The 24,318-nt window shown below is 54.1% G+C and overlaps 1 protein-coding gene across 2 annotated transcripts; it reads left to right on the forward strand.

Moving 5' to 3' along the window:
• The first annotated feature begins 925 nt into the window (after positions 1-925).
• On the forward strand, positions 926-23,199 carry TIE1 (tyrosine kinase with immunoglobulin like and EGF like domains 1). 2 transcript variants are annotated; one of them, XM_025358515.1, is made up of 23 exons: positions 926-1,277; positions 4,962-5,276; positions 5,344-5,454; positions 6,944-7,099; positions 7,252-7,383; positions 7,542-7,682; positions 7,906-8,034; positions 9,117-9,262; positions 9,514-9,658; positions 11,797-11,955; positions 12,120-12,257; positions 12,431-12,727; positions 13,259-13,549; positions 13,901-14,091; positions 17,315-17,525; positions 17,679-17,789; positions 17,997-18,187; positions 19,363-19,476; positions 19,587-19,657; positions 21,363-21,403; positions 21,488-21,584; positions 21,708-21,807; positions 22,740-23,199. In XM_025358515.1, exons 1-23 carry the CDS (start codon positions 1,220-1,222, stop codon positions 22,809-22,811), a joined length of 3,417 nt encoding a protein of 1,138 aa, XP_025214300.1. In that variant the 5' UTR covers positions 926-1,219; the 3' UTR covers positions 22,812-23,199. The 2 variants fall into 2 exon arrangements, with proteins under 2 accessions (XP_025214300.1, XP_025214307.1); XM_025358522.1 differs by having other exon boundaries at positions 1,044-1,277; positions 5,045-5,276.
• The last annotated feature ends 1,119 nt before the right edge of the window (positions 23,200-24,318 follow it).

A 24,318-nucleotide genomic window follows, 5' to 3' on the forward strand; every position in this document is an offset into this window, starting at 1 on the left:
TTCCATTCCGGGTCAGAGGGGTCATCGATTCAACCAGCGAGGCTGCCCATCCGACGGTTGCTCCCTCTGCTCCCTGGAAGGGCCTCTTCGTGGGCATTCTGTACCTACAGGTCTTGTTCTGTTCTGGGAACTGCCAGTGGTGGCAAGAGGTGGAGCAACGGGTGCCAGGGCAGGGAGAGGTGAGTCTGGGAGGGAAGCAGAGGCAAGATCCACGGGGCTTTAGAGACTTTGCCAAGGCAGGGGGACTGCCCCCAGGTTGTTGTCACCCGTCAAGAGTGAGTGCACCTCCCGGGGCAGACTTCTGCTGCCCCAGTGCCCAGGGATAGACATGGGTTTGCTGCAAAATGAATGACACCTGGCAGACAATAAGCTGAAGCTTTCATTAGCAGCTTAAGCTGAGGACTATCTAGGCAACTGACACTCCCTGTGTGTTCCCCTGGGTCTGCTTAATGTGTGCCCTTGTGGAGCGACTGGCACCAAGAAAGCAAGGACTAAGTCAGAAGTTCAAGTCCCAGCCCTGCCACAGCCTCAGGGTGCCCTCGAGCACAGCGAGCCTCAGTTTTCCCATTTGTAAAATGGGAGAGGTACACAAGGTAGACTCCAAGGCTCTGTGTTGCCTGAGCCCTGTGTTCCTTTGAGTGTACGTGTTCTCAGGCCCACAAAGGTCCCTTGTGTTTCCTGTATGAACTGCTCTTTAGGAAACCCAGGTAACCACCTGTGTCCTGGGGCACATACATGAGGACTCATGTGGGCCGTATTGTGTGTTTGCGCTGGGGGGAGGGGAGACCCCAGAACACTGTCCCCTACCCCACCCCCTTCCTCAATAGGCGGAAGCCACTGGCTTCCTCCCTTTCCTGCCTCCTGCCTCCTGCCTTCTTTGTGCCAGCAAGACTGAGGATTGGAGGGAGGCAGGGGTTGGGAAAAATCAGTCCAACTGTCCCCAGGTCTGCCCTTACCATAACTTTCCCCCCACCTCAAGTGACTCCTTCCAGGCCACACCCATCCCCAGCCTTGTGGGGGCCAGACTGGGGGCCTAGAGGCTCAAAGGCAGAATAAGTCCTCCACCCCCTCCCCTGCCACCCCTCCCACCCAAGCCATCTCATTTCCTCTTCCTCCCCAGCACCGACCCACACTGACCAGCACAGGCCGAGCAGTCAGGCCCACAGCATCTGACCCCAGGCCCAGCTCATCCTGGCTGGCCTGGGTCGGCCTCTGGAGTATGGTCTGGCGGGTGCCTCCTTTCTTGCTCTCCATCCTCTTCTTGGCTTCTTATGTGGGTAAGTCTCCCCTGAGTCCCTCACCCCATTTCTAGGCCCCGAGGCCCTGATTTCCACCCGAGAAACCCTATTTTATTGTAGAGACAGAAAGTAGGATGGTGGTTGCCATGGGCGGCAGGGAGGAAGAAATGGGGAGTTTTGTCTAAAGGGTACAGAGTTTTTTACAAGATGTTTACTCGGTTTTACAAGATTAAAAGAGTTATAAAGATGGGGCCGGGTGCGGTGGCTCATACCTGTAATCCCAGCACTTCAGGTGGCCGAGATGGGAGGATCACTTGAGGCCAGGAGTTCAAGACCAGACTGGTCAACATAGTGAAACCCCATCTCCATTTTGTTTAAACTTTTTTTCTTTTTCAAAAAAAAAAAAAAAAAAAGGATGGATGGTGGTGATGGTGGGACAACATTAGGAATGTATTTAATCACATTGGGTTATATGCTGCTTACAGATGGTTAAGATGGTAAAATTTGCCAGGAGTGGTGGCTCATGCCTGTAATCCCAGCACTTTGGGAGGCCGAACGGGTGGATCACAGGGTCAGGAGATTGAGACCAGCCTGGCAAACATGGTGAAACCCCATCTCTACTAAAAATACAAAAATTAACTGGGCATGGTGGCAGGCATCTGTAATCCCAGCTACTCAGGAGGCTGAGGGAGGAGAACCGCTTGAATCTGGGAGGCAGAGGTTGCAGTGAGCCGAGATGGCGCCACTGCACTCCAGCCTGGGCGACAGAGCGAGACTCATCCAAAAAACAAAGATAGTAAAATGTATGTTATATGTATTTCACCACAATAAAAAACTTTGGAAAACAAACCCTATCATCACTGCCATCATTTTGATCCACTAGAAAGTGAGATCAAGGCCAGGAAAACCCAGGCAAGTGCCAGAAATCACTGCAACCTGGGATCAGGGGAGGAGTGAGGAGTAGCTGCTGACTGTGTTGGATCTGAGGATCTGTGGGAGGCCATTTTCAGGGGGTGTTCCTAGGATCATTGTGTTGGATTCATTCAATTATTCACTGGACAAACATTTATTGCACACCAACAATATTCCAGGAGTTGTGTTAAGTGCTGGGCCATTAGTTGAGAGGCTGGCAACCCCCAAGTCTGTACAATGAGATTAAATGATGCCAGCATCCTATGGTTGTTATGGGGTTTAAATGAGAAAATGATGCAGAGCAGTTGGCATAGTGCCCTGCGCTTGCTAAGGATTTCTGAATAAGTGGCAGCTGATTCCTTCAGTCTGCTGGTCAGAGGATTAGCACACAGAGGCTGCCTTTGAGTGGTTCATGGTCTAGTGCAGAACACAGGACAGGGGGAGAGGGCTAACCAGGGACAGACACAGGAGCTCTAGAGGAGCACTGAGGAGGAGTCAGCTTACACTGCCTCGGGTAGGAGACAAAAAGGGAGTCAGGGAAGATTTCACTAAGAGGGGTGGTCTTCATTCCAGGCAGCCAGAACATAAAAAATGCAAGTCTCATAGGCATGGAGGTGCATAGGAGAGAAGGAGCCTGTTAGGAACACAACAGGAGGGACAGTGTGGGAGCAGCATGGGGGGCTCAGGAGCATGGACATTATCCTAAGGGCAACGGGGAGCCGTGGGAGGTCATAGGCAAGAAAGTCACAAGGTCAGATTTGGTGTTAGATCACTGTGGAGGATGAGTTGCAGAAGGAGGGGCTGTGGCTGTTGGGATGGTCCAGGTGAGTAAGGAGGGCTGAACAAAGGCAGGCTGGGGGTGTGGGATGAAGAAGCAGCATTCAGGAAACAATGTGCAGACTTCTGTGACTGATGGGGCAGCCAGCACAGTGCTCAGAGGTGTGGACTTTAGAATCAGACAACCTGGCCCTGCCGCTTACTAATTGTATGACCTTGGGCAAGTTACTTAACTTCTCTGAGCCTCCCTTTCCTGGCTATAAAACAGGGATAATAACATCCACCTCCCAGGATAGCTGGGATGGTAAAATGAGACAACATCAGTAAAGTGCCTGGTGCATAACTGGCAGCCAATAAACATTCATTCTCATGACAATGGGAGTAGAGATGACTCCACAGTTTGTGTCTCAGGTGGCAGGTGCTGACCCGTGAGTCAGGGAGCACTGGAGAGGAGCAGGTTTGGGAAAAGCTGATGGAAATGCAGGTCCAAGCTGAAAGACAGTTCCCGAGTTATTGACTCAGAGGTGATGGTTAAAACCAGGGGAGTGGGCGAGCTTGCTCAAAGAAGACAGTAGAATAATTACCATGATCCTCCTTTATAAATGAAAGAATATCCACTTCACTGGTTGTGAGGATCCAGTGGAAAATGGGGGTTTGGTATGTGCTGGGCGGTCAGTAAATGCCAGTTTCATTTGCTCATGGTAGCCTTTCAAACACTGATAAGCTAGGTGGTATTTAAACTAATTAACTGCTTGACAGTCAGCTAGCAGAGACAGAGAAGGAAGGGCTGGTGGAGGGGTGCTGGGTCCTGGAGCTGAGGCAGGCTCGCAGGCTCTCCACCATCCAACCTGGATTCTGACTCCACCTGGTCTCTCCTGCCTCAGCCTCCACACAAACCTGGAGTCTTCACCTGCCATAATATTGCCACTGCAGGCCTTTGCCCAGGCTGTTCCCTCTGTCTAGGATGCCCTCTCCTGCCCCTGACTTCTCTCCCTCCCCATTGTCCTCACACCAATGTGTCCTGCTCCAATTTTACCTCCCAGGAAACATCTCTTCATCTCCCTGTGCTCCCCCAGGCTGGATCAGGGGCCCCTTCTCTGTGCTCAGAAGCACAGCGCCCTACATTTGGCAGCTATGTCCATGCCTGTTCCTCCAAGTAGGGCGTGAGCTCTTTGGAAGGCAAAGACCAAGACCCACCTCCTGTCTGAGTCTGCTGGGCTCCAGGCCTGCCCTGGGGCTGCCCTCCCTGGCTCTGGGCCCTGCCCCAAGCTTAGCTCCATTTCTTTTTGTTTTTCTTTTTCTGGAGAATGGGGTCTTGCTATGTTGCCCAGGCTGATCTCAAACTCCTGTGCTCAACGGATCCTCCTGCCTCTGCCTCCTTGAGTGCTGGGATTCCAGGCGTGAGCCACCGCACCCAGCCCTAGCTCCATTTCTGCGCCACAACCTTCTGGCTGCAAGACTCAGCCTCTCCCATCTCAAATCCCAGCCCAGCAGACATTTCTAGATCTCCATAGTGACAGAGAGGGGGACCCACGGGACACGTCTGTTCTGGCTGGCTCTCCTGGCCTGCACTCTCGTGGTGAGGGCAGGGAGAAGTGGCTCACAGCGACCTTTGCCGGGCTGTTTTAGAGACGAGTGGGGAAACAGGACTGATAGAAAATACAGTGAGGAAACGGAGACAGGGAGCATAGATCATTCTTTCCGAAAGCTGGGGCGAAAGGGAAGCCATCTGGCAGGAGAAGGGAGGGGACGCGGCCAGAGGATTCGTGGTTTTTCGTTCTTTTAAAATGAAGAGACTTGAGGGAAGAGGACAGTGCGCATGGAAGGGGAAAGCAGAGGGGGATGGGCATGCCTGATAAACTGAGGTGCCTGTGGAGTCCGAAGAACCGGGCAGGAGAAGGAAGAGGGGTGAAGGTTGGAGACCCTCTTCTAAGTGGACGGTGGTTCAGTAAGACTAGAGGACTGGGGCTGGGGGGTTCTAGGGCACTAGGGTTGGCTGGGACTACAATAGGGTCACTGGTGTCCTGGCCCCAGGCGCGGCGGTGGACCTGACGCTGCTGGCCAACCTGCGGTTCACGGACCCCCAGCGCTTCTTCCTGACCTGCGTGTCTGGGGAGGCCGGGGCGGGGAGGGGCTCCGACGCCTGGGGCCCGCCCCTGCTGCTGGAGAAGGACGACCGCATCGTGCGCACCCCGCCCGGCCAGCCCCTGCGCCTGGCGCGCAACGGTTCGCACCAGGTCACGCTTCACCGCTTCTCAAAGCCCTCAGACCTCGTGGGCGTCTTCTCCTGCGTGGGCGGCTCCGGGACACGGCGCACGCGCGTCATCTACGTGCACAACAGTCCTGGAGGTGAGTCTGGCAGGCAAGGGGATGGCAAGGGGGAAACCAGGCCGCTGACCTACCTTCCATCCCACAGCCCACCTGCTTCCAGACAAGGTCACACACACTGTGAACAAAGGCGACACCGCTGTACTTTCTGCACGTGTGCACAAGGAGAAGCAGACAGATGTGATCTGGAAGAGCAACGGTGAGAGGGGCATTTGAACTGATGGGGTAGGTAGACCCATCGTTCTGAGGCCCCAACACTTTCATCGCCCATGGAACCCTCAGCTTTGGTCCCTAACACACCCGACCTCCAGGGCCCCTCCTCTGTGGTGGACCAGGTCCCATGGGATGCACCTGCATCTATCTTATCTGTAGTTCTGAACTGCCCTCTTACTGTACACAGAGGGCCAGGAGCCTGTGGTCAGCTGCCCCTTCCCTTTTAGCCCCAAATGAGCATGATGTTAAACCCTCATCTTTGACTCTCCCCTGGGAGTTAGCAGGTGCTGTCACATAGTCCACCTGGCGGACAGCAGCAGTCCCCCTGAGGAAGAAGAGAACTGGTAACATCATGCCCAACACAGGCAGGGCAGAGGCTAGCCTCTCCCAAAGATCTGTCCAGCCCAGATCCTTGATACCCAAGACAGCCTGATGCTGAGGCCTGGGTAGATCCCTGGGATCTCAGTCCCAGGCCTGACCCTTTGGCCACCCCATAGCAGGAAGCTGTTTTCCTATGTGGCCCCAAGATTCCTGCCTCAGTCCTCAGGTTCACAACCCCTTGGCTGACTCTTGAATCCCTGGGCTCCTGAGGGAGGAAGACCCTTTCCTTTGGCCATGGGGCTGCCTCCTGAGCTCTGGACTCCCTGAATTGACAGGAGATGTGAAGAGGCACAGGCAGACCTGGGTCTCTAGGCTCTCTGTTCAGCCCTGAGCAAAGAGGCAAGAAACGGGTGGGGCAGGGACTGGGGCACTCTTCTAAAAGGGAGAGGCTCACGGGAGAGACCCCAGAGTAAGTGGCACTTGAATTGTGCTCAGAGGAAAAATGGGAAGACAAAGAAGGCAGAGAGGGAAGGAAGGGCATTCCAGGAGGAGGGACTGAGAAGAGCAGGGGGATCTGAAACACAAGGGTGTTTCTGGAAGATAAACAATCCATTCAGGAATTCAGAAATGTTAGGAGTCAAGAAGTGGGTGAAGAGGAATGGGGCTGGATGGCTTGGCCATGGCCAAATTGGTGAAAATGATGTCTAAGGAGCTGAATTTTTGTCCTGAGGTCACTGTAGAACCAGGAGAGTTTCAGCGGAGGAGTTAAAGAGGAGTCTGTTGTAAAAAATCACGCTGGCTGCTGGGTGGAGGAGGGACAAGAAAGGGTGACACTGGAGGCAGAGGAGCCTGCTTGCGAGGCCCTGGAGGCCAGGACTAGGGCAGTGGCAGTGGGTGGGGAGAAGCGGACTGGGTTAGGGGATGAGGAGGAGGTGGACGGAACAGGACTTGGTGATTTACTGGGTGGTTGATGGAGCATGAAGAAGAGGGCGCTTCTGAGCTTTGTGGCATGGGCATCGGCTCTCGTGGTGCCGGCCCCAGGTCTCATCATTGTGCATGGGGCCCACTGGTGTGACCTGAGCAGAGGCGGACAGAGAGAGGTAACACAACCCTCATGGAGAGCTGAGGCCCCTGACCCATTCATGCTCCCCCAGGATCCTACTTCCACACTCTGGACTGGCATGAAGCCCAGGATGGGCGGTTCCTGCTGCAGCTCCCAAATGTGCAGCCACCATCAAGCGGCATCTACAGTGCCACTTACTTGGAAGCCAGCCCCCTGGGCAGCGCCTTCTTTCGGCTCATCGTGCGGGGTCAGAGGCAGAGGGCAGAGGTTGTGGGTAGGGTGGGAGGCTGAGAGCCCTGTGGGTACTTCCTGTGGGTCCCCTGAAGCCCCTGGATCTCCAGTCCTCAGCAGCAGTGGTCAGGTGGGCGAGGGGCCGCTGCTGAAGACACCTTCCTCCAGGTTGTGGGGCTGGGCGCTGGGGGCCAGGCTGTACCAAAGAGTGCCCAGGCTGCCTACATGGAGGTGTCTGCCATGACCATGACGGTGAATGTGTATGCCCCCCTGGCTTCACTGGCACCCGCTGTGAACAGGGTAAGGAGGAGGGGAGCTAGGACCCAGGCAGGAGAGGATCCCTTACTGGGAGGAGACCCTAGAACCATGTGGGTGGAGCTTGGGGGGTGAAGGCAACAGACAGGTCCTGGGCCCAGGGACCCATAAAGGCCCATACACCCCACACACTCTTTTTCTAGCCTGTAGAGAGGGCCGTTTCGGGCAGAGCTGCCAGGAGCAGTGCCCAGGCATATCAGGCTGCCGGGGCCTCACCTTCTGCCTCCCAGACCCCTATGGCTGCTCTTGTGGATCTGGCTGGAGAGGAAGCCAGTGCCAGGAAGGTATGCTTAACCCACCCTCATGGTCCCTGACCAAGACAGCTGGCCCCAAGCTTGACCCGGACCCTTCACTCTGCCTCTGACTTACACAGCAAGCCCCCCTGCTCACTTGACCAGTCCTTCTACCCTCAGCCTGTTGTATAACCTGTGCCCCATCTGTGCCCTAATCTGTGCCCTAATTGCCCCCTGTCCCATGCCCCTCTAATCATACCTCCTCTATTCCCAGCCTGTACCCCTGGTCATTTTGGGGCTGATTGCCGACTCCAGTGCCAGTGTCAGAATGGTGGCACTTGTGACCGGTTCAGTGGCTGTGTCTGCCCCTCTGGGTGGCATGGAGTGCACTGTGAGAAGTCAGGTATAAGCACTATTACCTTTGAGACTCCCCCAAGATAAGTCGGCCTTTACCAAACACTTCTCCCTGGTGGAAGAGACTGGTCCCTCCTTTCCCTGCAAGGGTCCAAGTCCTGCCTTCAGGGAGCTTAGAGTCTAGTGGGCAGGGAGCTCTGGAGTCAGTCTGGTAGGGAGTCATTCCAGCAGGGAGCTCACTGCCAACCAGCCATACTGGAAAGGGCAGCAACCCAGAGAATGTGGGAGCCCAGAGGATGCCTCTGGGCAGACTGAGCAGGTCAGGGAAGGGTCTGGAAGCAGGTGTGATCTGAGATTGGATATGAAAGACAAGAGAGAGATAGCTGAGGAAAGAACAAGAGCGAAGACCCAGGGATTGGGGACTCAGGTTTGGGTGCCAGGACAGTGGAGTAGGGGACGCAGGGATTGGGGACTCAGGCTTGGGTGCCGGGACAGTGGAGTAGGGGACCCAGGGATGGGGGACTCAGGCTTGGGTGCCGGGACAGTGGAGTAGGGGACCCAGGGACTGGGGACTCAGGCTTGGGTTCCGGGACAGTGGAGTGGGGGACCCAGGGATTGGGGACTCAGGCTTGGGTTCCAGGACAGTGGAGTGGGGGATTGGGGAAATGGTCAAAAGAGGTCAAATCGTGGGGCCTTTGAATGAAGGCCAAAGAGTGCACTTCATATGATGGGGCAAGAGGGCATTGTTAAAGAGGAACAAAGGGGTCAGATCTGTGTTAGAGAAAGGACCCGTAGCTGTTGGACGGGGAGCGAGAGTAGGAGACCCTGGAGGAGTCTGTACCTGGGGACCAGAAATGATGAGGCCTGAGCTAGTGTGCTGGCCAGGAGGATGGTGAGGGGCCTGCTGGCGGGTATTAGAGGGTATCAGGAAGTGGGGAAGTAGTTAGGAAGTAGACTTTGCAGCTGATGGGATGTGGGGCTGGGACGCTGGAGGAGTCATGCGGGCCTTTGCTGGAGGGACTGGGTAGATGGCAGTGCTTCCACTGAGAAACAGAACATGGATGAGGGGCGCTTTGGTGGTCATGTGTCTGCCCCTGTGGAAGCTCCAGGATGAGTGTCCTCTCTCCCCAGACCGGATCCCCCAAATCCTCAACATGGCCTCAGAACTGGAGTTCAACTTAGAGACGATGCCCCGGATCAACTGTGCAGCTGCAGGGAACCCCTTCCCAGTGCGGGGCAGCATAGAGCTACGCAAGCCAGATGGCACTGTGCTCCTGGTCAGCCCCAGTCACCCAACCCACCAGTCCCACAAGCCGCCTGCTTCACAGCTGATCCCTAGACCCCTAGTCCCTCAGAACTTTCTATAGGGCCCACCCATTGGCCTGACCATTGCTCAGATGAGGTCAGGCTGATTGGTGAGGGGCTGCCACTGGGCCTCTGTCCTGCCATCAGTCCAGATGGACACCTGTGTGCCTGCCACAGGGGTGCTCATTCCCTGTGACCTGTCCCCCTCCCCCATCTCTTTTAGTCCACCAAGGCCATTGTGGAGCCAGATAAGACCACAGCTGAGTTTGAGGTGCCACGCTTGGTTCTTGCGGACAGTGGGTTCTGGGAGTGCCGTGTGTCCACATCTGGCGGCCAAGACAGCCGGCGCTTCAAGGTCAATGTGAAAGGTCAGTGATGTCCTAGGTCCACAGGGGATGGACGGTGACCACAGTAGGCTCTAGCTGATGCTGCTCAGGCTGGAGGTCCTAGCAGGAAGGACAAGGATATCTAAGGTCATAGCCTAGCGCCAGGCAAAAAGAGGGGTTGTGGTCAACCAGAGGTCCGGACTGGGCAGTGTCAAGGCTGGAGTACAGCTTAGACCCATCTGGAAAGGACATCCTGTGCCCCAGAAACTGGGGACACTCTCCAGCCCCGCCCTTCCTCCTGCCCAGCCATGCTGTCTCCCACCAACCACCACACACACACAAGTGTACCTTTAACTCTGCTCAGGGATGCTGCCTCCCATCTCTGAGTCACCCCACAGACACTCAGTGCTAGCCCAGGGGGAGCACATGGGGCTGTGGAGCTCAGAGGGTGACCAGCTTGGCTTCCTAGAAGTGGTGCATGCCTAGGAATCTGCCAGGTAAATAAGGAGGGACCTCCCAGTGCCCAAGATTACTCAGACCAGAGCACCCCCAACCCCCAGTCCCTTCACCTTCTCCAGCTTCTCCAGCACCCTAAGCCTTAACCGTTTGCACCCCGGCCACCCTGTGACCCTGCTGTCCCTCTCCTCCTGCTTCCTGTTACCCCATGTAAGCCCCCTCTCTCACCTTCTGCTTTCTCATTGCCACACTCTGCCTCCCAGGTCCTCGCCATCTCCCCATCCTGTGACTGTGCATCCCTCTCTGCCATCATGCCCCACCTTCCGCCTTTCTCTTCTCACTCTGCCCAGGCTTAGGAGCCAGACAACCTGGGCTTGAACCCTCTCTCCACAAATTCCTTGCCCCATCACCTTAAGCAAAGTACTTAACCTCTCTTACTTTGTTTCTCTCTCTGTGAAATGGGGATAGTTAGCACTTGATGGGGTTGTTAGGAAGATTAAATTAGATGATGCATTTAAGCATTTAGCACAGTGCCCAATACAGGGTGCATGCTCAATATATGTTGATAATTATTGTTCTTATTATTTAAAATGTCACCTAGTCCCTAGATTTTGATTGTTCTCTAGCAGCTCTCACATATGATCTGCAGCCGGGACCCCTCTTCTGACTCCAGATCATTTGGTGGGGCCCCCATGAAGTGGGGCATCTTCTCTGGAAGTCTGGTTTTGAAGTTAGTGTGGAAAGTGGCTGCTGTATGATTCAGAGGCCCATTTTATATCCAGCCACTTCCTGGACATCTAATCCCCTGCATGAGACAAAGGCACCAAGGGCTTCTCCGCACCCAAAATGGACCTTCATCTCCCCCCAAATCAGCACCGCCTCCTGACATGCTTATTGCTGCCTGATACTCCCTCAGCTTACAGCGCTGCATCCTTTTCCTCCCTTGCTCCCTCCCTCTTTCCTTCCTTCCTTTCCTCTCAAAAAGCCAGTCTCATAAACATTTGTAAGAGTCAAGGGAACCTGTTAAAAGCACTAATGCAATAATCTGGAGAGAAAAAGTTGAGTCCAGAATAGGAACAGCGATCATGGGGTGAGGAAGTGGGACAGGGACACGAAGGCTGTTTTGGAGTAGAATGGATAGATCCAGGCAGCCTGTGCAGACAGACCTAGTTCAACACATGGCTGTATCTCCTCCTAGTTGCGTGTCCTTAGGCAAGTTATTCGGTGTCTCTGAGTCTCAGTGTTTTCATAATGCAGGCTAATGAGCCCTGACGGAAAGGTGGCTGTGAGAATTAGAGGTCATACTATGAAGCATGTGGTGGGGAGCAGGTGCTTCAGGGCCAGTGCCATTTTTTTAAATTAAGAGAGTGGTGAATGAGGGCAGGGGCAGAGAGCAGGATGATGCCCAGGTTGTCTCCCTGCCCTGGGTTTCAGCCCCTTCTGTCTACCCCCACACTGCATGGGAAGAGTGCACCCCCAAACCATGTCTGGCCATGTCACTTCCTCATCTACTATCTTTTGGGACACCCTCATGCTTTTATTGCTTAATCCTTGTGCCCCAAGCTACCCAGGGGCCCGAACTCTGTCCTCCCTGGGCCCTGGCCACTATGGTCATCTGTTGAACTTGGTGTCCCTCAAGCCCAGAGGGTCCCCAGCTTGAAGTAAGACACAGAAGTGGACTGGATAGGCTGTGTGGCCATGCCTTACCCCGAGTCTCCTGGCAGTGCCCCCCGTGCCCCTGGTTGCACCTCGGCTCCTGACCAAGCAGAGCCGCCAGCTTGTGGTCTCCCCGCTGGTCTCGTTCTCTGGTGATGGACCCATCTCCTCCGTCCGCCTGCACTACCGGCCCCAGGACAGTACCATGGACTGGTCGACCATTGTGGGTGAGTAGGGAGAGAGCTGGGGCAGGACAGGGGTGTTGGGTAATAGTGAAGGGATACGGTGAGCAGGAGAGGGAGGGCAAATGGTTTGAGGGGGCTGAAGGGAGCATGGAAGCTTCTAGAAGAGGTGGGGGCTGAATGATGTGTGCTGTACACCCCACCCCCAGTGGACCCCAGTGAGAACGTGACATTAATGAACCTAAGGCCAAAGACAGGATACAGTGTTCGTGTGCAGCTGAGCCGGCCAGGGGAAGGAGGAGAGGGGGCCTGGGGGCCTCCCACCCTCATGACCACAGACTGTCCTGGTGAGAGGCCAAGAGTCATCTCTTCCTGTCCCCCCAGCAGTTACTGTCCTGTCCACCCCAGGGACCCCTGCCTTTCCCATTGGAGGTTGTTCTTCCTTGTTCACTGGGGATCACTGTCCTGTCCAGCCCCAAGTACCTACTGGACAGTTCTGACCCCTGACCTCTGGCCCCAGAGCCTTTGTTGCAGCCATGGCTGGAGGGCTGGCATGTGGAAGGCCCTGACCGGCTGCGAGTGAGCTGGTCCTTGCCCTTGGTGCCCGGGCCACTGGTGGGCGACGGTTTCCTGCTGCGCCTGTGGGACGGGACACGGGGGCAGGAGCGGCGGGAGAACGTCTCATCCCCCCAGGCCCGCACTGCCCTCCTGACGGGACTTACGCCTGGCACTCACTACCAGCTGGATGTGCAGCTCTACCACTGCACTCTCCTGGGCCCAGCCTCGCCCCCTGCACACGTGCTTCTGCCCCCCAGTGGTATGCCCAGGGCGCAGGGATAGCTGGGGGTTGGGGGAGGACGTGGGACGCAGGGACACATGAGACCTAGGAGACACAGGAGGCTATAGATTAATGGACATGGAGAGGACATGGGACATGCCTAGGGTATTAGGCAGACATGACCCCAGCGGGGACATGGGACTTGGGGAAGATCCAGGATACCAGGAGGACACAGATCACCAGGAGCATGTGGGGAGAGCATGGGGAGGTCAGGGTTCATGGCGAGAACCAGGGTCATGGGAGGGCAAGAGACTTGGGGAGCAGGGGGCATGGGAGGATGTGGAGAGGACTTGGGATACAAGTAGTACAAGGAGAAGCAGAAGCTTGGGGGTGAAGGTGGCCTGGGGGAATGGAAAGGAATTCAGGCTGGTGGGGAGGAGGAAGTTGGCAGGGTGGCTCCTGTGCGTGGACCCACAGAGCAGGGGGCACAGCTAGAGCAGATGTGTCCAGCGCCACAGCTACATGGCCCAGTCCCGTCTGAGCCTTGCCTTCCCGCCCCCATCTCCTCAGGGCCTCCAGCCCCCCGACACCTCCACGCCCAGGCTGTCTCAGACTCCGAGATCCAGCTGACATGGCAGCACCCGGAGGCTCTGCCTGGGCCGATATCCAAGTACGTTGTGGAGGTGCAGGTGGCTGGGGGTGCAGGAGACCCACTGTGGATAGACGTGGACAGGCCTGAGGAGACAAGCACCATCATCCGTGGCCTCAACGCCAGCACGCGCTACCTCTTCCGCGTGCGGGCCAGCATTCAGGGGCTCGGGGACTGGAGCAACACAGTAGAAGAGTCTACCCTGGGCAACGGTGAGAGGGGAAGGCCCACGGGACCCCCGGGCTCTGAGCGGGGAGAGCTCAGCGTGCTCTCCCTCCACATCACCCCCTGCTGTGGAACTAGGGCATCCCAGGCCCCTCCCAACAAAGACTCAGCCCCAGTCCGGGGGACTCAGCCTTCCCTTCTCATGATCCACTGTCCTAGGGCTGGGAAAATCATGTCACCCCTCTGACACCCCTCATCCCTTCCTTCATGTGGCCCAAGTGATTTCCTGACAGTCCTGGCACTGGGATCTGTCACCTCTCCCTCTGTGTAACCCCATGGTGGCCTCTGGGTTCCCTGACCCCGGTGTCCCCACAATCTGCCCCTCTCACTGTATCCAGGGCTGCAGGCTGAGGGCCCAGTCCAAGAGAGCCGGGCAGCAGAAGAGGGCCTGGATCAGCAGCTGATCCTGGCGGTGGTGGGCTCCGTGTCTGCCACCTGCCTCACCATCCTGGCAGCCCTTTTAACCCTGGTGTGCATCCGCAGAAGCTGCCTGCATCGGAGACGCACCTTCACCTACCAGTCAGGCTCGGTCAGTGACCCGCCCCGCCCCCGGGTGCATGCTCACAGCCCGTGTATGTGTTTCTACCTGACTACACACAAGACCTTGTACACCTTGTGTGTGTGTGCGTGTGTTTGTGTAGCAGGTAAAAGATTACACTCAACAATGTTAAAGAGTACAAAATATAATTTTCTTTATTTCTCTAAAACTGAACTCAGCTCACGAGCCCATTTATATTAGTGGTGAAATATTTAATATTCCCAATTCAAAAGAATTCCGTGATGACCATATTTCATGAGGGACACTCCAGGTTTGGGCTCTGTCAATTGGAGATTTTCCTCTCCCGTTTTCCTTCTCCCTAGCGGTTATCTAGGCCTAAATAGCAAGGTGATCAAATGCAAGGACACTTGGGGTTCATGCTGGCCTCTGTCCTTGCAGGCCTTCCTGGACTTGAGAGCCAGCCTCTGTCTGCACACATCTTTGGCTGATGTCCTTAGCTCTACTGTGGTCACCTGCCAGTAGGCCAGTCATGCTGTGACCTCCTCATCCTAACCTCCATTCTTGCAAATCCCAGGGCCTCCTTTCGGAGACTTAAGAAAGGGGCCGGGCGCAGCAGCTCACGCCTGTAATCCCAGCATTTTGGGAGGCTGAGGCGGGCAGATCGCCTGAAGTCAGGAGTTCGAGACCAGCCTGACCAACATGGTGAAAACCCGTCTCTACTAAAAATACAAAAATTAGCCAGGCATGGTGGCACACGCCTGTAATCCCAGCTACTCAGGAGGCTGAGGCAGGAGAATTTCTTGAACCCAGGAGGTGGAGGTTGCAGTGAGCTGAGATGTTGCCACTGCACTCCAGACTGGGCAATAGAGCAAGACCCTGTCTCAAAAAAATAAAAAAAGAAAAAGAGAAAGAACTAAAGAACTGTAGGGGCTTCCTTATACCTTATGGAGGGAGGCATATTCTGTGGCCCTCAGACCCACTGTCCCACTTAGACAACTGTTTCTACCATTCTAGAATTGTGCTGGCCTGCAACCTCACCCATTGCTCCTTGAAAGAGGAAGCAAAAACCTCCACTCCTCCTGGCTTCCCTGTAATCCTGCCTGAGTTTTCTGTCCTCCTGTGGCCCACACCCTTCCATCCCTCAGGCCCCTGCTTAGAGGTGGGGCGTGGGAGCAGACCCACTATCCCTTCATCCTGTCACATTCTTCCTTCTAGCCACCCATCCGCAGGTCCTGTCTCCTCTGAGGGCTTCCTCATAGTCGTCACTTAAGATCCGAACTCTGTCCTTGGCCTTCCAGGCCTGGACTCTTAATATTGAGAGCTAAGCTTTGGCATTTCAAATAAAAAATAAAAAAAAGAAAGAAAACCCTCTTCTCTCTCAAGGGCTGACCCTTGTGATAGAAAAGCTAGTGTCCCTGCTATGCCTTTAAAAAATCCATTCAGAGACCGGGAGGTGGTGGCTCACGCCTGTAATCCCAGCACTTTGGGAGGCTGAGGCGGGTGGATCACGAGGTCAGGAGTTCAAGACCAGCCTGCCCAATTGGTGAAACCCCATCTCTACTAAAACAACAAAAATTAGCCAGGCACAGTGGCAGGTGCCTGTAATCCCAGCTACTAGGGAGGCTGAGGCAGGAGAATCGCTTGAACCCGGATGGCAGAAGTTGCAGTGAGCCAAGATCATGCCACTGCTCTCCAGCCTGGGCGACAGAGTGAGTGAGACTCCACTTCCAAAAAAAAAAAAATCCATTCAGAGATTCAGTTGGCTTCTTTGTTCCAAGCTGTGTTGGCCCTTCCTCTGAGGTCAGTGCACAGAAAGCCCTCACTGCTGTGGTGGGGGAGGGTAGTGGATACAGATGTTGACGGCAGGAGGTGGGAAAGCAGTCTTGAACAGACATGGTGTCATAGTATATATCAAGATATATCCCCCTAGCCTGGGCAACATGGCAAAACTCCATCTCTACAATAAAAGAAAATATGAAAATTAGATGGGCATGGAGGTGTGCACCTGTGGGCCCACCTACTCGGGAGGCTGAGGTGGGAGGATTGCTTGCACTCAAAAGCTTGAGGCTGCAATGAGCTGACATCATGCCACTGCGCTTTCGCCTAGGCAACAGACCGAGACCCTGTCTCAAAACAAACAAAAGGATATATCCCTGGTACATGTGCCTGCATATGGATAGGAAATGTGTGTGCACAAATGCGTGCGCCCCATGTATGAGTGCACACGTGCATCCCCTGTGAGTGCCCCATGTGTAAATGCATGTGTCCCAGATGCACGTGTCCCTATGCCTGTGCACCTTCAGGCCTGCGTGTGTATATGGACCTATACATGCATGCACCAAGAACATCACGTGCATTTGGTATGTGCCATCAGCACCAGTGCTTCATGCAAATCCCGGTGCCCCAGGTCCTCAGCCCTTGCCCATCAAGCTGGGCTTCAGTGCACTTAGGAAGCTCCACCAGAAGGTCTATCTTAACCCTTCTTCCAGTTCTCATATTGGTAGCTTCTTTGGTCCTGTTCACTTATTTCCTTTTCCTGCCATCAGCCCCGCCCAGATGGCCTCCTCCTACTCAATTAGGGAATTGGACATTCCTCTTTGTTATGGTTTTGCTATTTGCAGGTCCTGGCCTGGTTTTAGAGCTATGGAGAGAAGCCAAGTGTGTGGACAGGGTAATCTCTGCCTCTGCTACTGTGGAGAAGAAAACCCCTCCACTGGCTCCCAGCAACTCAGGGCTGAGCATGTAGTAGGTGTTCAGGGAATATACCCTGGCCTACTCCCTAAGGCTGGAATCTTCTCCAGAGCTTCCCTGGTGACCCCTCCAAAAAAAAAAAAAACCCTGGTTGTGGGATTAGCACAGTCATAGGAAGCTCATTCCAATCCTTTTCTGTTTTAAATGTTAGAAATATCCTCCTTCCATTGACCCACATTGTGGCTTCTAGCAACTTTACCCACAAGCCCTGGTTCTGCCTTCCAGAGTCCTGCACACCTGATCCCCCCGCTGCAGCCTCTGCATTTCTCTCCTTGGACATCTGCCCACCCAGCAGCCTACCTGTGGCTCTGTTACCTAAGATTCTGTCTCAGTTATGTCCTCTGTCTGCCTGTCCGTCCCTGGCTGACCACCAGGGTGCCCTCTGTCTGGGTCTCTGCCCACTTGTCTGACACTGAAACCTCCTTGTGTGCCTGTCTGTGCCTCCTTCTGCCCCCTTTAACTCTCGTGTGGACTGTCTACCCTCTTGTCTCATCCTGTGAAGGGCGAGGAGACCATCCTGCAGTTCAGCTCAGGGACTTTGACACTGACCCGGCGGCCAAAACCGCAGCCTGAGCCCCTGAGCTACCCAGTGCTGGAGTGGGAGGACATCACCTTTGAGGACCTCATCGGGGAGGGGAACTTCGGCCAGGTCATCCGGGCCATGATCAAGAAGGATGGGCTGAAGATGAATGCAGCCATCAAGATGCTGAAAGGTCCACTGGGGCGACCCCTGGCCCAGCCCCAATGCTCTCCTTTGTCCCACAAATCCCAGGCCCCACCTGGCTTCCTCCAGCAATTGACCCCAGCCCTTGCCAGCCCTTTCTCCAGAGTTATTTCTGGCAAAAGTAATACTGGATTCTTTACAGAGTATGCCTCCGAAAATGACCATCGTGACTTTGCTGGAGAACTGGAAGTTCTGTGCAAATTGGGGCATCACCCCAACATCATCAACCTCCTGGGGGCCTGTAAGAACCGAGGTGAGCTCCCTGCTCATCACCTACCCCTTCTTCCAAACCCCCATCCTCAGCCATCACCTCCACCACATGACTAGCTTGCCAGGGGCTGCTGGCGACCTGTGCATCGCCCTCGATCCTCCCTCATCCCTGTCTGTTGCCATCGGGTGCCTGCTCCCACCCTAGGTTCCCTGTGTCTAAATCACCACGGTCTGTCTCTTTGCCTCTCAGGTTACTTGTATATCGCTATTGAATATGCCCCCTACGGGAACCTGCTAGATTTTCTGCGGAAAAGCCGGGTCCTAGAGACTGACCCAGCTTTTGCTCGAGAGCATGGGACAGCCTCTACCCTCAGCTCCCGGCAGCTGCTGCGTTTCGCCAGTGATGCAGCCAATGGCATGCAGTACCTGAGTGAGAAGCAGGTGTGTGTGAGTGGGGGCGGGTGGAGGCCAGAGGGGGAAGCCACTGGGCTGATGTCAGGGGAAGAAGTCAGCCGGCCCTGATTGGATGTGGGGATTGAGGTTCCTGGCCCAAGTGGGTGTGTGGGTGCGAGCAGAGCGAGGAGGCAGGGCCAAGGGGCAGGTCTGGAGGAGGTGGGGACTTCCAGTATGGAGGGTGCAGGTGGTGAGTGAGCAGGTCTAGATGCTAGCCTGGAACTCAGGAGAGAGGCCCAGGCTGGAGACAGCATCTGCGTGTGAGCTGTCACCCCACAGATGGTGCCTAATGGCAATGGACCTGGTACGATCTGCCGGAGAGAGGGAAGAGCAGAGATCCAAGCCCAAGTCAGCTCAGGCCTGAATGAAAGGACAGGGGGATGACTGTCCAGGGGAATGTAAGACTGAGGGAAGGCATTTTATTCTTTTTTTTTTGAGACTGAGTCTCATTTTTTTGCCCAGGCTGGAGTGCAGTGGCACGATTTTGGCTCACTACACCTCTGCCTCCCAGGTTCGAGCAGTTCTCCTGCCTCAGTCTCCTGAGTAGCTGGGATTATAGGCATGCACCACCACGGCCAGCTAATTTTCGTATTTTTAGTAGAGACGGGGGTTTCACCATGCTGGCCAGGCTGGTCTTGAACTCGCGACCTCAAGTGATCCACCCGCCTCAGCCTCCCAAAGTGCTGGGATTACAGGCATGAGCCACAGCACCTGGCCAGCATTTTAAAGATAGTAAAGTTTTGAGTATGTTTGAAAGCAGAGGGGCAGGGGATAGGGCCAGTGCAGAGGGAGGGGCTGGTGGAGAGAGGTCTCTGGGGAAGCTGGGGAGAAGAAAGTTTCTCTAAGGGAGAGAAACTGGAACCCAGGGGATGGGAAGAGGGAGGGGGAGAAGCATGGAAAGAGAAGGTGCAGTATGGCCACCACTGTCTCAGGAAAAGGGATCCAGCCTGAACTTGGCCATGGCCCAGGAAGGAGCGGGTGAGAACCAACACTGATCTTTCTCAGACATGAGTCAGCTGATGAGATTTCAGCCAGGTGGGGCGGAGAAAGAGTATGGGGTACTGAAGGCAACCAGGGTACCCACAAAGACTGACTCCTTACTGGCCTGACTGGCCTGGGCTCCCTTATCCCCAGTCTCTCCTGACTTCTGACCCTGCCTACAGTTCATCCACAGGGACCTGGCTGCCCGAAATGTGCTGGTCGGAGAGAACCTGGCCTCCAAGATTGCAGACTTCGGGCTTTCTCGAGGAGAGGAGGTTTATGTGAAGAAGACGATGGTGAGTCTCATTCAACCCTCACCCTTAGGGCTTGTGCCTGGCCCTGCCCCATAGGGGCCTCAAACAGGCCCTTCCTCCACACTCAGCCCCTTAAACCCATTCTCTCCTAGGGGCGTCTCCCCGTGCGCTGGATGGCCATTGAGTCCCTGAACTACAGTGTCTATACCACCAAGAGTGATGTGTGAGTGTAGGATGGGAGGGCACAGGAGGGCTTGGCCCCAAGAATCACACAGGCCTGACCTAGACACATCTCAGAAATGTCGTGGGTGGTCTAAGGCATGACCTGGGCTGTGTTCCAGGTGTGACACGGGTGTGTCTTTGGTATAAAGTACCCAGCCAAGGTGGGGCTAGCTGGAAGGAGTCTCAGAAGGTGTTTCAGGGATAGGACTGGGGTAAAGGTAGTTTCAGATTATGTTTGTGTAAGTGACAGGGGGATGCCTTGGAGAGGTTTGGGAATGCTGGTGGATGCTTCCTGAGGTAGATGGAGAGGCCACTCAGGAATTGCTCTCATCTTCCTCCCTGAAGGGCAATGTCATGCCCACCTGAGGATCTTACCAGAGCATGACCCCCAAGACTCCCTCTCTGTGCCCCTCCCCTGCAGACAGCCCTCTTGGCACACTCCTCCTGTCTCTCCAGGGATGTCCATCTTGGTCTGAACCTACCCCTTGCCCCAAGCCCTTTGTCCTTGCCTGCACGGCTCACTGCTTACCACACTGATCACCCCTCTGACCACTACATGCCTACTTCCTGCTTCTGCCCCAACACTCCCTAGATTCCCTCCACCTCCTTGAACTCTCTCCCCTGGTCTCAGGCCTGATGCACACTACACAGAGGCTGTTACAAAGTGAGATGCAGTCAAGAGCAAGAGCTTTGGAGCCAGACTGCCTGGGTTTGAACACTTGCTCTGCCACTAACTAGCTGTATGGCCTTGGGCAATCTAGCTAACCTCTCAGTGCCTCAGTGTCTTCATCTGTAAAATGGCAAGAATAATAGAATCTGTATCATAGGGTTGGTGTGAGGGTTAAATGAATTAACATATCTGTTAAATGACCAGTGCCTGGACCACAGTAAGTGCTCAATGAAAATGTTAGCTCGGCTGGCTGTGGTGGCCCACATGTGTAATCCCAGCACTGTGGGAGGCCAGGCAGGCAAATCACTGGAGACCCGGAGTTTGAGACCAGCCTGGGCAAGATGGCAAGACCCTGTCTTTACTAAAAATACAAAACATGGCCGGGCGTGGTGGCTCACATCTGTAATCCCAGCACTTTGGGAGGCCAAGGTGGGCGGATCACGAAGTCAGGAGATTGAGACCATCCTGGTTAACACAGTGAAACCCCGTCTCTACTAAAAATACAAAAAGAAATTAGCCAGGCGTGGTGGTGGGCGCCTGTAGTCCCAGCTACTGGGGAGGCTGAGGCAGGAGAATGGTGTGAACCCGGGAGGCAGAGCTTGCAGTGAGCTGAGATCTCGCCACTGCATTCCAGCCTGGGCGACAGAGCAAGACTCTGTCTCATAAATAAATAAATAAATAAACAAACAAAACATTAGCTGAGCATGGTGGCACATGCCAGCTATAAGGGAGACTGAGGCGGGAGGACCACTTGTTCCTGGGAGGTTGAGGCTGCAGTAAGCCACTGCACTCCAGCCTGGGTGACAGGGTCTGTTTCAAGAAAAAAAAAAATTAGCTCTAATGGTGTTGAGCCCAGGGATGGGGGCAGTATGAAGGAGCTTCACTGGAGCAGAGACAACAGCTGGCCAAGGCCAGATACTTACAGAGTAGACACATACAGGGGGGCTGGGAGGTACTGCACATCTTGGGCAGGTAGAAACTAAACTGCTAGGGGCCAGGGCCTAGAAGGTAACTAAGTGCATCCTTCTTATTTCAGCTGGTCCTTTGGGGTCCTTCTCTGGGAGATAGTGAGCCTTGGTGAGTTCCTAACCCCCATTGCCCAGAGTGCCCCACCTTACCCCACGTGGAGCCCTGGACCAAGAGCACTTTGTCCCCTCGCAGGAGGTACACCCTACTGTGGGATGACCTGTGCCGAGCTCTACGAAAAGCTGCCCCAGGGCTACCGCATGGAGCAGCCTCGAAACTGTGACGATGAAGTGTGAGTCACCCCATCCTTGAGCTCCATGACCCTATCTCTGTGATGAGTGACCTCAGCTTTGATCCCTGTGACCCCATCACCCCAGCTGGCCTGACTCCTCATCTCAGCAATGCCCCCTCGCAGGTACGAGCTGATGCGTCAGTGCTGGCGGGACCGTCCCTATGAGCGACCCCCCTTTGCCCAGATTGCGCTGCAGCTAGGCCGCATGCTGGAAGCCAGGAAGGTGAGGAGACGGGCTGAGGTGGCGGGTTGGGCTCACAGAGTGCTCCAGAGTGCCCTCTCAGAGGTGCCGTGACCCTGTCCCAACCACACTACCTGCCCAAACTCCCTCACTGGGGGCTGTCACCACAGCTAGGCTGGGCCCCAGGATGCAGCCTGCCTTTCCAGCCCTCACTGGGTTAGACACCAGGCCCTTCCAAAACTCTTTCAAGGCCACTGCTTAGCCCCAGCAGCAAATCCCTCCCTTGAGTCCCAAGTCCCAGACTGCTTGCCTGTCCTCTGCTGAGGCCATCAGCCCATTCTCATCTGGGACACCTCTCCCCACCTGCCAGAGCCAGAGCAGAGTGCATGAATGGTCACTAACCAAATGGATGGATGGGTAAATGAGTGATACAGTAACTGTATGAATGAATGAATGAATGGAATTAGTGGATAGATGATACAATAATCATATAAACATGTAATTCAATAACTGAATCTACTAACCATGTGAATAAGTGAATTATCAAATAAATATAATGAAAAATATATCAAAATTAGTAAATATGAAGAGTTCTTCAAGTAAATTAATGATTAACCATCTTAAGAATGAGGGAATGATCAAATAACCATATAAATGGGTGAGTCATCTAAAATGGCTTTTGAACAGATAAGTTACTTAATGAATGAATGCATAAGCCAAGAATTCACTGAAAGAGTGCATATAAAAACCGTCCTCTAACAGTGGCATTGAGGGCCTCTCACCTGAGGCCCCAGCTGTGGCCTGATGCCTTCACTGCCCTGGGCTGGTAAAGGCCACTCTTGGCCATGGGGCCATCTTGAGTCTCCAGAACAAATCAGTGTCAGTTCAAATGCCCCAACCACATGGAAGTCAAAGAGCTTGCGGCCAGATTCATCCCTATTCCTGGCCCCCACTAAAGCTTGCTCTGCCCCCAGGCCTATGTGAACATGTCGCTGTTTGAGAACTTCACTTACGCGGGCATTGATGCCACAGCTGAGGAGGCCTGAGCTGCCATCCAGCCAGAACCTGGCTCTGCTGGCCGGAGCAAACTCTGCTGTCTAACCTGTGACCAGTCTGACCCTTACAGCCTCTGACTTAAGCTGCCTCAATGAATTTTTTTAACTTAAGGGAGAAAAAAAGGGATCTGGGGATGGGGTGGGCTTAGGGGAACTGGGTCCTCATGCTTTGTAGGTGTCTCATAGCTATCCTGGGCATCCTTCCTTCTAGTTCAGCTGCCCCACAGGTGTGCTTCCCATCCCACTCCTTCCCCAACACAAACCCCCACTCCAGCTCCTCTGCTTAAGCCAGCACTCATACCACTAACATGCCCTGTTCAGCTACTCCCACTCCCGGCCTGTCATTCAGAAAAAAATAAATGTTCTAATAAGCTCCATTCAATGTCTACCTTTTACTGCTGGTCAATCTTGGGGTGAGGGGCGTAGTTAAACCCAAGAGACAGAAATTGGCCGGGCGCCGTGGCTCATGCCTGTAATCCCAGCACTTTGGGAGGCCGAGGCGGGCAGATCACGAGGTCAGAAGATGGAGACCATCCTGGCTAATATGGTGAAACCCCATCTCTACTAAAAATGCAAAAAATTAGTTGGGCGAGGTGGCGGGCACCTGTAGTCCCAGCTACTCGGGAGGCTGAGGCAGGAGAATGGCGTGAACCCAGGAGGTGGAGCTTGCATTAAGCCGAGATAACGCCACTGCACTCCAGCCTGGGCCGCAGAACGAGACTCTGTCTCAAAAAAAAAAAAAAAAAGAAAAAAGAAAAAAGAAACAATATATAGACATGGCCTTTACCTCGCTGGATCTTCAGACTTATACGGGAAACAAACATTAAAGTATACAAATTTTTTTTTTGGCAAACTTTTTTTTTTTTTTTGAGACAGTCTCGTTCTGTGGCCCAGGCTGGAGTGCAGTGGCGTGATCTCGGCTCACTGCAAGCTTCGCCTCCCAGGTTCACTCTATTCTCCTGCCTCAGCCTCCCCAGTAGCTGAGACTACAGGTGCCCGCCACCATGCCCGGCTAATTTTTGTATCTTTTTTTAGATACAAACTTATGAGATCAATGGAACAGAATTGAGAGTGCAGAACTAAACCCATGTGTCTGTGGTCAACTGATTTTCAACAGAGGTGCCAAGGCCATTTAACGGGGAAAGAATAGTCTTCAACAAATGGTGCAGGGACAACTGGATAGCTACATGCAAAAGAATGAATTTGGACTCCTACCCAAACACCACATACAAAAATTAACTCAAAGTGGGTCAAAGACCTAAATATTAGAACCAAAATTATAAAGCCCTTAAAGAAAGCATAGAAGTAAATAATAATTACCTCAGATTTGGCAGTGGATTTTTAGATGTAACAGCAAAGGTACAGGTAACAAAATAAAAAATACATAAGTTAGAATTCATCAAAATTGAAAACTTTTGTGCATCAAAGGACAGTATCAGGAAAGTGAAAATCACAGAATAGAAGAAAACATTTGCAAGTCACATATCCTGTAAGAGAC

Source organism: Theropithecus gelada, chromosome 1, assembly GCF_003255815.1.
Source record: "Theropithecus gelada isolate Dixy chromosome 1, Tgel_1.0, whole genome shotgun sequence".
Classification (NCBI taxonomy): domain Eukaryota; kingdom Metazoa; phylum Chordata; class Mammalia; order Primates; family Cercopithecidae; genus Theropithecus; species Theropithecus gelada.